Consider the following 16,083-nt stretch of genomic DNA (forward strand, 5'->3'; position numbering starts at 1 on the left):
AGGTATGAAATTGTCTTGTTGCATCCCTGATGACTTTTTAAAGGTGGTACCTACGTTTCCTGTGCAGTTTTGGATCAACTGACTTGAACATCTGAGACTTGGTCTTCACCTTGATATATGTCCTTGTTTGTGGCTGTGCAACAACCAGGATTGATGCCATTGTCATGGACCAAGATCACATAGTCTGTCTTGCAGCATGAAACAGATCCTGTGACCCAACTTTGCCCACACTGGCCAACATGTCCCATCTACACGTGTTCCACTTGCCTGCATTTGGCCCATGCCCATCTAAACCTGAAGATAGACACAAAATAATGGAATAACTCAGTGGGACAGGCAGCATCTCTGGAGAGAAGGAATTAGTTAGTTTCACGTTGAGGTCTCAAGAAGACTTTCCTTCCCTTCAGAGGTGGCATGGAATCAAGTCATTCCTCCAGTCTGCAAGGGGAACATGAAGGAAGGAACTGCAGATGATAGGAGGAGATTTTATAGCGGGGAGGTGGGGGTGAAGAATGATCTAGACCCGAAACGCCACCCATTTCTTCTCTCCAGAGATGCTGCCTGTCCCGCTGAGTTACTCCAGCATTTTGTGTCATAGAAACAAAAAAATAGATGCAGGAGTAGGTTATTCGGCCCGTCGAGCCAGCACCGCCATTCAATATGATCATGGCTGATCATCTAAAACCAGTCTGAAGAAGGGTTTCGGCCCGAAACGTTGCCTATTTCCTTCGCTCCATTGATGCTGCTGCACCCGCTGAGTTTCTCCAGCATTTTTGTGTCCCTTCGATTTTCCAGCATCTGCAGTTCATAGAAACATAGAAATTAGGTGCAGGAGTAGGCCATTCGGCCCTTCGAGCCTGCACTGCCATTCAATATGATCATGGCTGATCATCCAACTCAGTATCCCGTACCTGCCTTCTCTCATACCCCCTGATCCCCTTGGCCACAAGGGCCACATCTAACTCCCTCTTAAATATAGCCAATGAACTGGCCTCAACTACCCTCTGTGGCAGAGAGTTCCAGAGATTCACCACTCTCTGCGTGAAAAAAGTTCTTCTCATCTCGGTTTTAAAGGATTTCCCCTTTATCCTTAAGCTGTGACCCCTTGTCCTGGACTTCCCCAACATCGGGAACAATCTTCCTGCATCTAGCCTGTCCAACCCCTTAAGAATTTTGTAAGTTTCTATAAGATCCCCTCTCAATCTTCTAAATTCTAGAGAGTATGTGTTGAACACATCTAAAACCAATTTAACCCATATCCCTTGAATCCTTTCGCCCTAAGAGCGAAATCTATTTCCTGAAAACATCCAGTGACTTGGCCTCCACTAATATCTGCGGCAGAGAATCCCACCTGTGTTGATCCTCCCCATGGGAACTTTGGCAACAGTTGATGTCGGCAGACCAACCTCCCCTTTAAGAGGCCGGGCCGGGCCGGCGGCGACGTGCCCTTTAAGAGGCCGGGCCGGGCCCGCGTCGCGCTGTCATGGCGGCGGCCAGCGGGCTGGGGCGGTGCTTGCGCCTCGCAGCGGGGACTGCCCGCCGGCGGGAGCACCGGGCCCGGGCTGAGCGGACCCGGGACCGACATCTACACCTGCACCGGGCCCTCCACCTGCAGCCAGGTGAGACGGCCAAGGTCGGCGGGCGGGGACTTGCCTGTCCCGGGCGGGGTCGGAGCCTGGGTCACAGGCCCGGGGGGACGGCGAGAGGCCGAGGAAGGCCCGGGATAGACAGTGATGGCCACCTTGCACTACACGTTATCTATCTATCCCCTTATCCTGTATCTGTTCGGCTTAGTTGACAGATACAGCGTGGAGTATGTACTGAAGAAAATAGGTGCAGGAGGAGGCCATTCGGCCCTTCGAGCCAGCACCGCCATGATTGTGATCATGGCTGATCATCCCCAATCAATAACCCGTGCCTGCCTTCTCCCCATATCCCCTGATTCCACTAGCCCCTAGAGCTCTATCTAACTCTCTCTTAAATCCATCCACTGCCCTGTACTGTACAGACTGTAAACGGCTCGATTGTAATCGTGTATTCACTCCCCCCTTCCCCGGTGAAGAAATAGGCCGGGTTCAGGGGGAGAGATAGGCCGGGTTCAGGGGGAGAGAGAGGCCCGGGTTCAGGGGGAGAGATAGGCCGGGTTCAGGGGGAAGATAGGCCGGGTTCAGGGGGAGAGATAGGCCGGGTTCAGGGAGAGAGATAGGCCGGGTTCAGGGGGAGAGAGAGGCCGGGTCAGGGGGAGAGATAGGCCGGGTTCAGGGGGAGAGATAGGCCGGGTTCAGGGGGAGAGAGAGACCGGGTACCGGGTTCAGGGGGAGAGATAGGCCGGGTTCAGGGGGAGAGAGAGACCGGGTACAGGGTGGGGAAGAGAGGCTGGTGAGGGATCCACTGGAGGTGGGAGAGGTGTCTGGCAGATGTGGGGGAATGGGAAGGGAAGCAGATGGGAACAGGGGGTAGAAGCAGAGGACTAGACATCAGCAGGTGGGCACAAAATGCCGGAGTAAGTCAGCGGGTCAGGCAGCATCTCCGGAGAGGAGAAGGTGATGTTCTGGGTCGAGACCCTTCTTCAGACTCATCCAGAGATGCTGCCGGACCCGCTGAGTTACTCCAGCATTTTCTGTCTACCTTCGGCGTAAACCAGCAGCTGCACTTCCTTCCTACACAGACATCAGCAGAGTTTCAGGCAGGATGGTGGTGGGATCTTGAGGCAAGAGGGAGTATTCTAGGGATTGAAACAAGAGGACACAGCTGTAAGGTGAGAGGAGCAAAGTTCAACACATAAGATGTGTGGGGCAAGTTTTTAGGTGCACAGAGGGTGGTGGGTGCCTGGAACACGCTGCAAAGGTTGGTAGTAGTGGTGACAGATACGATAGTGGCATTTAAGAGGGTTTAGATAGGCACATATATTGGGGGGGGGGGGGGGGCGTTATGTTCGGGGATATGTAGGACCAATGGGCCTACCCCGTTCTGTATCGTTCTACGTATGTTCTCGTTGGAAAGAAGGGTTCGGATGAGTATCCCTATAGAAAAGATTGAGTGGTAATGACAACGTTATTCGTGTCACCCTTAACTCTGAGATCATCTTCAGAGCGCCTATGATCATAAGTAATAGGAGCAGAATTAGGCCATTACGCCCATCAAGTCTACTCTGCCATTCAATAATGGCTGATCTATCTCTACCTCCTAACCCCATGCTCCTGCCTTTCCCCCATAACCCCTGACACCTGTACTAATCAAGAATCTATCTCTGCTTTAAAAATATCCATTGACTTGGCCTCCACAGCTTTCTGCAGCAAAGAATTCCACAGATTCTCCACCATCTCAAGTCCTTCGTAAAGGAACGTTCTTTCATTCTGAGGTTCTGATCTCTGGTCCTTGACTCTCACTGGTGGAAACATCCTTTCCACATTCACTCCATCCAAGCCTTTCACTATTCGATACATTTCAATGAGCCCCCCCTCATTCTTCTAAACAGCAGTGAGTGCAGGTCCAGTGCTGTTAAAAATAGTATGTTAACCCACTCATTCCTGGGATCATTCTTGTAAACTATCCTGTCATTATGAAAAACACTCCTTAAGGTTCTCGACCTGAAACGTCACCCATTCCTTCTCTCCAGAGATGCTGTCTGTCCCGCTGAGTTACTCCAGCATTTTGTGTCTACCTTCGATTTAAACAAGCATCTGCAGTTCTTTCCGACACACGGACATTGTAGAAATGTACTGGCATGCCCAGAGTGATTGTGGACTGGCCGCAGGGCAGATTGAGTGTGACATTGTGTGTTCTGGGGTTAAACATGGTGATCACTCTTGTTTGCCTCCAGATGCCCATCAATGTGAGGATGCAGGCCAGATGCCGGAGAGTTTAACAGATGTGTGAGTACAAAAACTCAGCACTGGGGGGATTCATCTCCCGTTGTGCTCTGCTAACAGTTCGTTTCCTTGTTCTTCTGTCTAAATGTGCTGCATCATGCTGTGATGTACACTTCTTTTCCTTGTGACCTTTGCCTTCAGATCTGCAGAGTCATGGTGAGCTTGTGCTTTCTTCCCAGTGTGGTATTTACACAGGGCCTGATGTACAATGAAACCAGGGATCTGACTTGCTATGAGTTTGCGGTGGCTGTGGATGTGACTTCTCAGAGGAAGGCTCTGTCACAGCCACAACCTGAATCCCACCCCTTGACAAAGTAACCAGAACCCCTTTCCAAATTAGGAATTCGCCTTCAGGAGTAAACAGACCATATCTAGCCTGGCACGGTGGCACAGCAGTAGAGTTACTGCCTTGCAGTGCCAGAGACACGGGCTCTATCCTGACTACGGGTGCTGTCTGTGCTGAGTTTGTACGCTCTCTGTGACTGCATGGGGTTTCCCTGGGTGTTCTGGTTTCCTCCCACAATCCAAAGACATACAGGTTTGTAGGTTAATTGGTTTCAGTAAAAATTATAAATTGTCTCTAGTGTGTAAGATAGTACTAGTGTACTGGGATCGCTGTTCGGCGCAGACTCGGTGGGCCGAAGGACATGCTTCCGCGCTGTGTCTATAAACCAAATTAAACTAAAATATCTGAGGAAAGATGTGCTGCCATTGAAGAGGGTCCAGATTAGGTTTACGAAAACTATTCCGAATGACTCTGGGCCTGTACTTACTGGAGTTGAGAAGGATGAGGGGGATCTCATTGAAATCTAGCAAATAATGAAAGGCCTAGATAAGAGTTAATGTGGAGAGGATGTTTCCAGTAATGGGAGAGTCGAAGACCAGAGGGCACAGTCTTAGAATAAAATGACATATCTTTAGAATGGAGATAACAAGGAATTTATTTTGCCAGAGGGTGGTGAATCTGTGGAATTAACTGCCACGAACGGCAGTGGGGGCCAAATTGTTGGGTATTTTTAGGATATTGGAGATTGATAACTTCTTGATTAGTAAGGACATCAAAGGTATTGAACAGAAGGAAGGAGAATGAGATTGAAAAATAGTTCAGCTGTGATTGAATGATGAAGTAGAGTCGATGGGCCAAATGGCCTAATTCCTTTGGTCTTGTGTTGATTTTAACCGCCACCTTTCAATAAATTGGAAAATCTTAGATAATTAATGTTAACCATGAATAAACAATGGTGTAACAGACCCTGTTTCTCCTTGTTTCAGAGTAAATGTCACTTTCCTTGACCGATCCGGGAAGAGAATTCCTGTGAAGGGGAAAGTAGGAGACAACGTCCTCCGCTTGGCTCAGGAAAATGGGATTGATCTGGAGGGTGAGTATTGGTGGAGAGAACTTTAAACTCCTCACCTGTGCAGTTTCATAAAATAGATGGATAGATAGAAAAAAGGCACAACGTGCTGGAGTAACTCAGCAGCTTGGGCAGCATCACTGAAGAAGATGGATAGGTGGTTTTTCAGGGTCGGGACCCTTCTTCAGACCGTCACTTAATTGTATTCCCCAGAGATGCTGGCAGACCTGCCGAGTTACCCCAGCACTGTGTGTAGGCGCATGTGTGTGTGTGTGTGTGTGCGAGTGTGGGTGTAGGCATGTGTGTGTCTGTGTGCGAGTGTGGGTGTAGGCAATGTGTGTGCAAGCACCTGGACATGTGATGAGTCAGTGGTGTGTGTTCTGTGTACCACGGTCACGGTCAGGTGTAGCTGGACAATGGCAGAGAGCTCTCCCTTGCCTCTCATCCCCCAGGATTGCTCAGATTTATCCACCAAATCGTGCAGAGGCAACACACTTAACTCTTGGGAAAGTTACAACTCATCTGGGGCTACAGAGTACCTCATCACTCTCTTTGATAGACACAAAAAGCTGGAGTAACTCAGTGGGACAGGCAGCATCTTTGGAGAGAACGAATGGGTGACGTTTCGGGCCGAGACCCTTCTTCAGTGGTTAGGGATAAGGGAAACAAGAAATATAGAAGATGATGTAGAGAGATAAAGAACAATGAATAAAAGATGTGCAAAAAAGTAACCATGATAAAGGAAACAGGCCATTGTTAGCTGTTTGTTGGGTGAAAACGAGAAGATAGTGCCACTTAGGTGGGGGACGGATAGAGAGAGAGGGAATGCAGGGGCTAACTGAAGTTAGAGAAATTAATATTCATGCCACTGGTCCGTAAGCTGCCCAAGCGAAATATGAGATGCTGTTCCTCCAATTTGTATTTAACGTCACTCTGACAATGGAGGAGAGCTGGTCTGGTCTGATTTGTGTCTATCCTCAGTTTAAACCAACATCTGCAGTTCCTTCCTACACATTTCATCATTCTCTTTCCCTGTTAGGTGCTTGTGAAGCTTCTTTGGCATGTTCGACCTGCCACATCTATGTGAATGAGGAACATTTCGATAAACTTCCTGAACCGGTTGAAAGGTAAAGATAATTTTGCTGGATCTAATGTACCCACACTCATTTACTAATGCACGATGTGCTTTGTTTTAGCTTCCACTTGTCTAACTGATGTGTTGATATGTGCTTGTGATAAAACATGTATTCTGTGGTGATAATGAACTAACAGTGTCTTTTACCACTGGAGTTAATGTTGGATATTACTAGGATACCTCATCATGAGTCTACTCCTTTCCACTGGTGAAGTACAGGCAGATACTGCAGTTCAAGTACCTAAAATAAATCAAAACGTATTGCATGGTAAAAGAGTCAAGAGTGTTTTATTGTCATATGTCCCAGATAGAACAATGAAATTCTTCCATGAGCAGCACAACAGAATATGTAAACATAGTACACTGTAAACAATAATGATAAACGAGAGAGAAAAAAAAGTTCAGTGTGTATACACGCTCGCACACGCATGCACTCACTCACTCACACCCGCACGCACGTACTCACGCACTCACAAACACTCACACTCAAACAATTATTATAGAGCCCATACTAATAATTCAGATCTGTTTCTGAACTGATGTGTGAACAGATCTGGCAGTGAACACTCCTGAACCTGGTGAGTTTTCTCTGTCAATTAGGTAATGGATGATATTGGGCAATTGAATACTGCTCTTAAGTTGTGAGTTGAATAAAAAGATACAGCCCTTCGTCCCACTGACCACCCCGACCATCGATTCACACTAATTCTATGTTATCCCACTTTCTCATCCACTCCCTACACACTATTGGCAATTTATTGAGGCCAATTAACCTCCAAACCTGCACGCCTTTGGAGTGTGGGAGGAAACCGGATCACGCAGGGGCAACCCACACGGCAACAGGGAGAACGTGCAAACTCCACACAGGCAGCACCCGAGATCAGGATTGAGCCCCGTCCTCTGGTGCTATGAGGCGGCATCTCTACCTGCTGTGCGGCTGTAGACAGAAGCATGTTTAGTAGCCCTCGTTGACTTTCGAAAGCTTGGGGATTACTTCAATTAGTGTATTTAGTAACCTTAGTGTTTGTGCATAGTTCAATTGCATTGACATCCTCATTCACACACTGGCATATCAAATTCCAGTAAAAGTTGAGAAACAAAGTTATTTGATCGTAAGTTGCTTAACTGTGGTGAAGGAAAGAAAAACACTTAAGATCCCTGCAGTGGAAAGCATATAATTAAAATGTGATGTTCTCACAGTCAGTTTTCATTGTCACTCAGGGTAGGAAATCGTGACAAATTGTATCCAAAGATATGGGTAGATAATTTGTTAGCAAGCTGTGACAGTTTTAACACATCAACGGATTGAGCCATAGAATCACACAGAACAGCTTTTAGATAGACACATGAAAGTGCAGGGAATAGAGGAATATGGATTATGTACATGCAGATGAGATCAGTTTAACTTGGATCATGTTTGGCACAAACATTGTGGGCTGAAGGGCTTTTTCCTGTTCTATGTAAGGGCCCAAGAGTGGCATGGTGTGCAGCAGCAGAGTTGCTGCCTTACAGTGCCAGAGAACCGGGTTTGATCTCAACTACGGGTGCTGTCTGTACAGAGTTTGTATGTTCTCCCTGGACCTACTAGGGATCTTCGTTATCCTCCCACATTCCAAAGATGTATGTTTGTAGGTTAATTGTCCCTAGTGTGTGTAGGATAGTGTCAATGTACAGGGATCACTGGTCGATGTGGACTTGTTGGGCCAAAGGGGCCTGTTTTCACGCTGTTTCTCTAAACTAAAAAACTAAACTCAACTTGTCCATTCCGACCTATATGTGTTTATAAAGTTTGCAAAAGGGTGAGGTGATTGCAACTTTCAATGAGATGAATGTGTTTGTTTCCAGGGAGGAAGACATGCTGGACATGGCACCCGTCCTGCAGATCACCTCCCGGCTAGGATGTCAGATTATCCTCACCAAAGAACTGGAAGGCATGGAGCTCACGCTGCCTAAAATCACCAGGAACTTCTATGTGGATGGGCATGTGCCAAAGCCCCACTGATGGGCAGCGGCGGTCTAGGTACGCGATCTCCCTGATGCTTCTAACGCACAACGTGACGATGGGCTGTGCCGCCACCTCCACGCAGGAGCCGAGTGGACATTAGAAGCAAATGGATACATTTGGACTGGAGAGAAGATGGAGGGCAAGATATCTCCGGGAGGGCGTGCATTCCTCTCATCAGTCTTTCTTCTTCACCCAGTTGTGTGCCTTTGGCCAATGGGATGATGAGATTAGAACAGAATGGTATATGCGGTCATTTATTTTTTGTATCTTTTCCTCTTTCCTCGCCCTGCCTCATTCCCTCTCTCTGTCCCTCTTTCCTTCTCGTCCTCCTTCGCTTGGCTTATCCAGTATTCTTTCTCTACACATCATTAATCTGTATTGACCATATTTATATGTTATGGTTTTGTATGAATCTCCCTGAGACGGTTACAATTTCCTGCTGTCATTCCTACAACTGGGACCAGAGTTTAAAGTTGAAGCTGTGTATTGAAATGTTTTCGAAGCAAAAAAAAAAGTAGGATGCTTGCCTAATGTTTAAGGATACAGCTTTGTCGTCTGTGGAAAGTGAATACCTCCTTCCCTCCCACACACGCCAATACTAATATTAGTGCCTTGAATCTGGCAATGTATGCGTAAATGGTACAGTGAAGGTGCCGATTGTCAGTCACTCCATCGTCTCACTGCTGTTTGATCAGCTTCTAGTTTACTGCAATTCAACACACACATGAGTTATTTAAAATTTAAATATTTGTGTCAGTAGCTCAATGCAGTTTTGCTCCTGTTATTTGCTGAGGGTCTGGCAGCATCTCTGGAGAAATGGAATTGAACTGAAGAACTGATCCAACTTGAAACCGTTTTTCCAGAGATGCTGCCTGACCTGATGAATTGCACCTATATTTTGTGTCTATCTTTGGTATAAACCAGCATCTGCAGTTCTTTCCCACACATTGTAGAGGTTCCGTTATTTTTGTAAGTTGGAGGACATGGCTGGATTTTTAAACATTGGGGATTACATTTTGCGCATGTTATTTTATGAATCACTTAAAAGGGTCAAGAATAAACATGGATCCATTTTGTTATCAGTGTGTGTAATTCCTTTATTTGAGAACCCTGAAACTGAAATTAGTCTCTGCCTTATACCCAAGTCATTGTTCGGTGAAGAAGTAACTAGTGTGGTGTCAGCATCTGCTCTGTCCACGTGTCCCACTGGATCCTAATTATGGTATTTGAACTGTTGCCCGGGCCAAACTGTAGAATAAATAGTGAAAGTGAGCAACTAAATATTTTAGTCTGAAGAAGGGTTTTGGCCTGAAACGTTGCCTATTTTTTCGCTCCATAGACACTGCTGCACCCGCTGAGTTTCTCCAGCACTTTTGTCTACATTCGATTTTCCAACATCTGCAGTTCCTTCTTGAGCAACTAAATATTGTTCGCCTTAGCAGGTTTATTGATCTGCTCATACTTCCTTTGGGTCAATGATACTTGGGGACTGTGACTCCGGGCCGGCAGGGGGCGTTGCGACTCCGGATGAGCAGCGAACCCGATACCCTCGGGGCGGCGCTGTGGCTCCAGGCTGAGACTGGCGGCGCTGGACCGGGATGCCGGGCAGGTACTGCCATTCCGAGCCGGTTGCGGCGCTGCACCGGGAGGCCGGACTGGAGGCACTGCCGCTCCGGGCCGCTGGCGGCGCTGTACCTGGAGGTTGGACTGGCGGCTCCGGGCCGCTGGCGGCGCTGTACCTGGAGGCGCTGCCGCTCCGGGCCGCTGGCGGCGCTGTACCTGGAGGCTGGACTAGCGGCTCCGGGCCGCTGGCGGCGCTGTACCGGGAGGCCGGACTGGAGGCGCTGCCGCTCCGGGCCGCTGGCGGCGCTGTACCGGGAGGCCGGACTGGAGGCTGGACTGGCGGCTCCGGGCCGCTGGCGGCGCTGTACCTGGAGGCCGGACTGGAGGCGCTGCCGCTCCGGGCCGCTGGCGGCGCTGTACCTGGAGGCCACGGCGCCGGCAGTCGGGCCGAGCTCCGGAAGGCGGATGTTGTCGTTCACTTTGTGTCTCCGGCTGAAGATGGCCGCGGTGTTGGGCGAGAAGGCGGCGCTGAACTCGCTGCCCGAGAACGTGCTGGTGGAGATCCTGTCCTACCTCTCCACCCGGGACCTGCTGCGCATCAGCGGGTAGGCGGCCGGTGGGGGTCGGGGCCCGAGGAGCGGGGACTGGGGGGGACGGGGGGGGGGGAGGGGGGGAGGCAGTTGTCAGTCCTGCGGAAGGGGCGGTGGGAGGAGACGGGCCCGGCCCGGGGGGGGGGGGGGGGGGCGCTGTCGGAGCAGGAGGATAGAGGGCAGGGATGTGGCTGAGGGGGGGGGGGGAGAGACCCCAGCCTCAGGCCCAAGGCCGCGGTGCCAAAGTGACAAGCCTGGAGGGAGGGGAGAGGGGCAAACCCAGCCAGCAAGCACCGTGGCTGAGGCCTCTTGTGTCAGACGTGGAGGGAGATGCGGAGGGGTGTAGAAAGACACGAGTAAAATGATTGATTTGGATCATAGAAACATAGACAGTAGGTGCAGTAGTAGAGGCCATTCGGCCCTTCGAGCCTGCACCGCCATTTAATATGATCATAGCTGATCATCCAACTCAGTATCCTGTACCTGCCTTCTCTCCATACTCCCTGATCCCTTTAGCCACAAGGGCCACATCTAACTCCCTCTTAAATATAGCCAATGAACTGTGGCCTCAACTACCTTCTGTGGCAGAGAGTTCCACAGGAGGATCTCAGGAGGATGGTGGAGATGGTCTTGTTCCAGACCACTGGGAGACAGGGGAAAACATTACCAGCCTGCAGAGGTGGGGAGGGGTGGGCATGGATTAATAGTTATAGAGCATAGATACCAGTACATCTGAAGAAGGGCCTCGACCCAAAATGTCACCCATTCCTTCTCTCCAGAAATGCTGCCTGTCCCGCTGAGTTACTCCAGCTTTTTGTGTCCATTACCATTAAATCTCATCTATGTTGATCAAACTGCACAAAAGTGGCACTAAAAGCAATAAACTGGGATTTTAATTTCAAAGCAGCCTGGGAATATGGCCAATTGTTCTGACGAGACAGTCGCATGTCCAAGAAACCCCTTGTTAAAGAAAATTGAGTTATACAAACGATTTTCTCAATGAGGAAATGGAAATCGAGGCTGGAGAGATTCAGATTGGCAAAAGCAAAGTTATTTTTGCCCTGTAGGATTTAAAAAAATAAATGTTCTTTTAATAATTATGTTTATTTTTGTTACTGCTGCAATCTATAAATACCAAAGGCTGCATGTAATAGATTTTAATAGCATATCATTGCACAACTGTGAATAGAAGCGATTGTTTGTCAATTTCAATGTCTACCTGTGGTGAAACATACTGACTATGTTGTTACAATGTTGCCTGATCACTGCATGGAGGTTACATGGAAACAGTGTTTATCCAACACTATTTTTTCTACTTGTCAACATTTAGTGGTTCTCTATTTTGCAGTCGAAATCATGTTGTAGCTTTTAACCCGCAAAATAAAAATGGTGTTCCCTAATTCATCAATCACATTATATTGAATTTGTGTTAATGAAACTTGTTTTATATCAGAACGACCTGTACTTTGTGTTTTCAGAGTCTGCAAGAGGTGGAGAAGATTAGCTTATGACAAAGGTCTCTGGAAAGATGTCAATTTAACCCCATACAAGGTAAGGAGCAATTCTGGTGCTTATTTCTGTAAGATTTCAAATTTGAAATGTTGTCCATGAGTTCCTCACCTTGAAAGAAACAATTTGTCAGTTTACGAATGATTTGGTGGTGAAATGAAGGTATCACGTTTGTTTTAAAAATCAGTATAAGCTTCCAGGTTAGGGTTATTTTTCAACAGGCCATCGTCATCAATAATGAAGAGACCGTGACATTTTAGATTTTAGTCTGAAGAAGGGTTTTGGCCCGAAACGTTGCCTATTTCCTTCGCTCCATAGATGCTGCTGCACCCGCTTAGTTTCTCCAGCTTTTTTGTATACCTGTGACATTTTAGATGTCAGGTTTTTCCTGAATGAAGAACTACCACCTGATCAGAGGAGATGTTTTCTCCATCTTGGCCCTGGTGCAGATGGCACTTAGATACGCATGGGTGACACAGCATGTAGCAACTGAGAAAGTTTCCCAGCTGAAAAATCCCTGTAGCATGTGTTGGTGTGTTTTTTTTGTTCAGAATATCTCTTGCCCAAATTGATTCCATCACACAGAATCTATCTACTCTTCATGCTGCCCTGAAAATGCAGCCATGGTAATCAAAGACCTTTCTGACCCCGGTCATTCCTCCAACTCCCGCCTGGCAGAAACCTGAAAAAGTGTTCCACCAGCAGACTCGGGAACAACTTCTTGCCCTTTGTTATTAGGCTTCTGAACAGTTCTTCCGTAAGCTAGGCTACTGTCTGATTCACAACTGCCCCATTCAGGACTTTGGTCTTTATGGAACTGATGTACTACAATTTTACTACTGCAATGTTTAAGAAAGATTTAGACCATGGATAGGATAGGACAGGTTTAGATGGATATGGGCCAAACGCAGGCAGGTCGGACTAGTGTGGATGGGACATGTTGGCCAGTGTGGGCAAGTTGGGCCCAAGGGCCTGTTTCCTCACTGTAAGACTCTCTGACTCTAATGTTGAGAACTATTCTGCACTCTTTACCTTCCCCTTTGCTCTACTTATTGTACTTTAAACTGATTGTATCTATGTTAGTGTATCTGAACTGTTTGGATAGGATGCAAAGCAAGGGTTTTCACTGTATTCTGGTACATGTGACAGTCATAAACCTGAACCTTGTGGTTTGACTCTGCCCTACAGGTGAACTCGCGGATTCTCTGGCACCTGGTCAGACATTACCTGGGTGGGACTCTGCGAACCCTGAGAGTGAAGGGCGTCCTCCATTCGGTCAAGAAGCACGAGTCGCTGACAGAAGCCTTGCTGTTGGAGATTGGGAAACGCTGCCCGAACCTGTCTGAGCTGCGGCTCATTGAGATGAACCTGCGGGGCATCAACTATGAATGCCTGCCACCTTCCTTGCTCAGCCTGGAGCTGACACACTGCGAGATTCCCCTGCACTGGTTCAGAGCGGCGGCAGCCACAGCCAACGGGACCCGCATGCCTCCCCAAATCAAGAACCTGGAGGTGGACAATGTCCCCAACTTCTCAGACCAGCACTTGCAGAACGTGGCGTCGCGGACGGCGCTGAAGGTGCTGATCCTGTCGGGCACGTACCGGGTCACCGACTCCGGCATCGAGAAGTCCGCCCAGTGTCTGTCCGAGGTGGTTCACCTGAAGCTCCACGGCTGCAACATCTCAGACGAGTCGCTGCGCCATATCTCCCAGCACCTGACGCAGCTCCGCACTTTGGACCTCACGAACTTCTGCTCCATGACGGACGCGGGCCTGGCCTGTCTCGGCGACCTGCGCTCGCTCCAGGCCCTCTGCTTCGAGTACTGCGACCAGATTACGGTGGAGAAGCTCCTGGCCGTGTGCACCGGGCTGCCGTCCCTGGCCAAGCTCAACCTGAACGGGAACCCCTACTCCGATGGAGACCTGCAGAAAATCCGGCAGAGCTTGCCCAACTGCACCGTCACCAACGATTTCCCTGCCATGGACTCCATGCTCAAGTTTTAAACCATTGGGTTGTTCTCACCCTGGTGGTGCTCTGCCTTTTGGCCAGGAGAATTAGGAGCTGGCCGACTGCACCAAGTAACCCGGGCTCTTAGTTCCCCGAGGCTTGCATGGATTATTGTGCAGTTGGTCAAGTCCCCAACAGCGTTGTGTTTGAATTGACGAGCTGGCTGCCGCAGCCCACGTCTTCTCGTACAGTGAACACCTCGTGGTATCTGTGGCATGGCGGAGAGCGAGCACCCTGCTGTTCAAAAGCGAACGGGGTGAGGGGCCTGTTTGGAGTATGTTGAGATGAGCCAGGCGCGGACTGCCGAATGGGAAGCAATGTTTCGTTGCTGGCCTCAGGCAGACGGCATCCAACGTTTAGTGATGCTCTGTCTTTGGATTGTGTGCCATTTATTTTTGCGTTGGTAGGACTGTGGAAATATGTACAGAGATGCAAGGAGGGAATGCATTGAGGTGCAAATTGTCTGGAAATACACAGCAAGTGCACAAACCTTCGACTGCTGTGCTGGGTAGTGGAGTGTGGCTAACCAACTGGTTTGCTGGATGCTGACAGCTTACGAAGAATATTTAACTCGTTCAGTAACGTCACACTGTTCGGCTAGGGTAATTTTATTTCGGAGCTTTGTTTTGAAAATAAAGTTTATAATTTGTAACAATTTACATATCTCTCTATTTCCTGGTAGCTGATCTCTCCCCCTTGACCCAACTCATGGGCCAACTGCGAGAAGGGTATCAGTAGTGATTCTTCACATTGAGGGTGAGATGGTTTGTTGCAGGGAGAGATTGAAGCAAAGGCAATGACATGTTTTAAGAACAAGTTGTGTATTTAAATCGGAGAGAGAGCAGGTTGGGGTTTGCTCGGCATCAGTGTGATGAGTTAGTGTAGCCACAGTCTTTGGCTCTTTAATATCCCCTTCCCCTCTATGGCATGTCCCACAGTCATGGGGTGTTTCCATCTTCTAAATATTCCAGCTCCCTTCCCCCCTTCTGTGCCTTAGATCACCTCTGTGCTATGTGACAATTGGCTGACTTAAGGCTTGGTGTCTTGATGTTGAGAAGACAGAACTCACTGCTCTTGGTGGCCACTCACTCTGCTGTTTACACTCTGGCTCCAAACCTTTCCCTGAATCCAGCTAAATGGCTCCAGACATCCATAAATTGATACTATCAAGTGCAAGTCCTGTTTGTCCCATATGCATGTCCTCTTCGATCTAACTGCCTCCTCGTCCCCCGAGGCATTCATTGTAAAACCAAATTCCGTCATCTTCCCCCCCCCCCCCCCCCCCCCCCTTCCCCGTCTCCTAAACCGGTCACCACGTTGTGTTGAGACTACGCTGCAAGGCTCTTGTCTCTCCTCCTTTGGCATGGTCCTCTCACCACCCAAAGCACACAAGGTGTTAACATTTCAACACACACCTCTCTCCTTGCTCATCAACCCTCTCGACCGAAACAAAAAAAAGGAAAAAAGAACAATGAAATCCCAAAACAACTGATTACAAAGTGAATATATGAAAAGAAAAATCAATAGGAGGAACTGAGGGAAGAGATGAAAATCTGATTGAAAACATCCAGGAATCCTGCTCCTGTTTCTTGCCTCTCTGGACCACTGGGAAAAGCAGAGTCTTCATGTTTCAATTAATTTATTTAGACTGATATTTTTATATTTCTATTTACTGACAGTATTAGGAAGGTTTCGTTTCAAAGACTTTCCAACATTTCAAACTGTTTCACGAGGCTCCTGCAATTTTGATGCAGTTTACTTTTGTGCTGGTACCTTGGTTTGTGGAGTGCTTTACAGTTATGGAGTTCCTGTGGTCGCCAGTTAGTTTCTAGAGTTGTAATCTGTCTTGATAAAAGCACCAGAGGAGAAATAAAATTTTCATTAATAACCTTTGTCCAGCCTTCATTTATGTTCACGGGCCTCAGATTCAGATTCAGATTCAGATTCAATTTAATTGTCATTGTCAGTGTACAGTACAGAGACAACGAAATGCATTTAGCATCTCCTTTGAAGAGCGACATAGCAAACGATTTTGAATTAAAAAAA

General features: G+C 48.1%; 2 protein-coding genes across 2 annotated transcripts; both read left to right on the top strand.

Moving 5' to 3' along the window:
• The first annotated feature begins 1,457 nt into the window (after nucleotides 1-1,457).
• fdx2 (ferredoxin 2) lies at nucleotides 1,458-9,449 on the top strand. The gene is made up of 5 exons (XM_055663892.1): nucleotides 1,458-1,619; nucleotides 3,824-3,875; nucleotides 5,145-5,251; nucleotides 6,267-6,354; nucleotides 8,208-9,449. Exons 1-5 carry the CDS (start codon nucleotides 1,484-1,486, stop codon nucleotides 8,362-8,364), a joined length of 540 nt encoding a protein of 179 aa, XP_055519867.1. The 5' UTR covers nucleotides 1,458-1,483; the 3' UTR covers nucleotides 8,365-9,449.
• A 927-nt stretch (nucleotides 9,450-10,376) lies between these two features.
• Nucleotides 10,377-14,692, top strand: LOC129714334 (F-box/LRR-repeat protein 12-like). Its single transcript, XM_055663878.1, has 3 exons — nucleotides 10,377-10,535; nucleotides 11,999-12,071; nucleotides 13,218-14,692. Exons 1-3 carry the CDS (start codon nucleotides 10,396-10,398, stop codon nucleotides 14,031-14,033), a joined length of 1,029 nt encoding a protein of 342 aa, XP_055519853.1. The 5' UTR covers nucleotides 10,377-10,395; the 3' UTR covers nucleotides 14,034-14,692.
• Nucleotides 14,693-16,083: the final 1,391 nt, after the last annotated feature.

Source organism: Leucoraja erinacea, chromosome 39 (assembly GCF_028641065.1).
Source record: "Leucoraja erinacea ecotype New England chromosome 39, Leri_hhj_1, whole genome shotgun sequence".
NCBI classification, from domain to species: Eukaryota; Metazoa; Chordata; class Chondrichthyes; order Rajiformes; family Rajidae; genus Leucoraja; species Leucoraja erinaceus.

Excerpts from the sequence above, each read along its gene's own strand:
- fdx2 (XM_055663892.1), top strand. The coding sequence starts at position 1,484 with ATGGCGGCGGCCAGCGGGCTGGGGCGGTGCTTGCGCCTCGCAGCGGGG. Across the intron at positions 1,620-3,823 it reads GGCCCTCCACCTGCAGCCAG|ATGCCCATCAATGTGAGGAT; the intron begins GTGAGACGGCCA and ends GTTTGCCTCCAG. Across the intron at positions 3,876-5,144 it reads CCGGAGAGTTTAACAGATGT|AGTAAATGTCACTTTCCTTG; the intron begins GTGAGTACAAAA and ends TCCTTGTTTCAG.
- LOC129714334 (XM_055663878.1), top strand. The coding sequence starts at position 10,396 with ATGTTGTCGTTCACTTTGTGTCTCCGGCTGAAGATGGCCGCGGTGTTG. Across the intron at positions 10,536-11,998 it reads GACCTGCTGCGCATCAGCGG|AGTCTGCAAGAGGTGGAGAA; the intron begins GTAGGCGGCCGG and ends TTGTGTTTTCAG. Across the intron at positions 12,072-13,217 it reads TCAATTTAACCCCATACAAG|GTGAACTCGCGGATTCTCTG; the intron begins GTAAGGAGCAAT and ends TCTGCCCTACAG.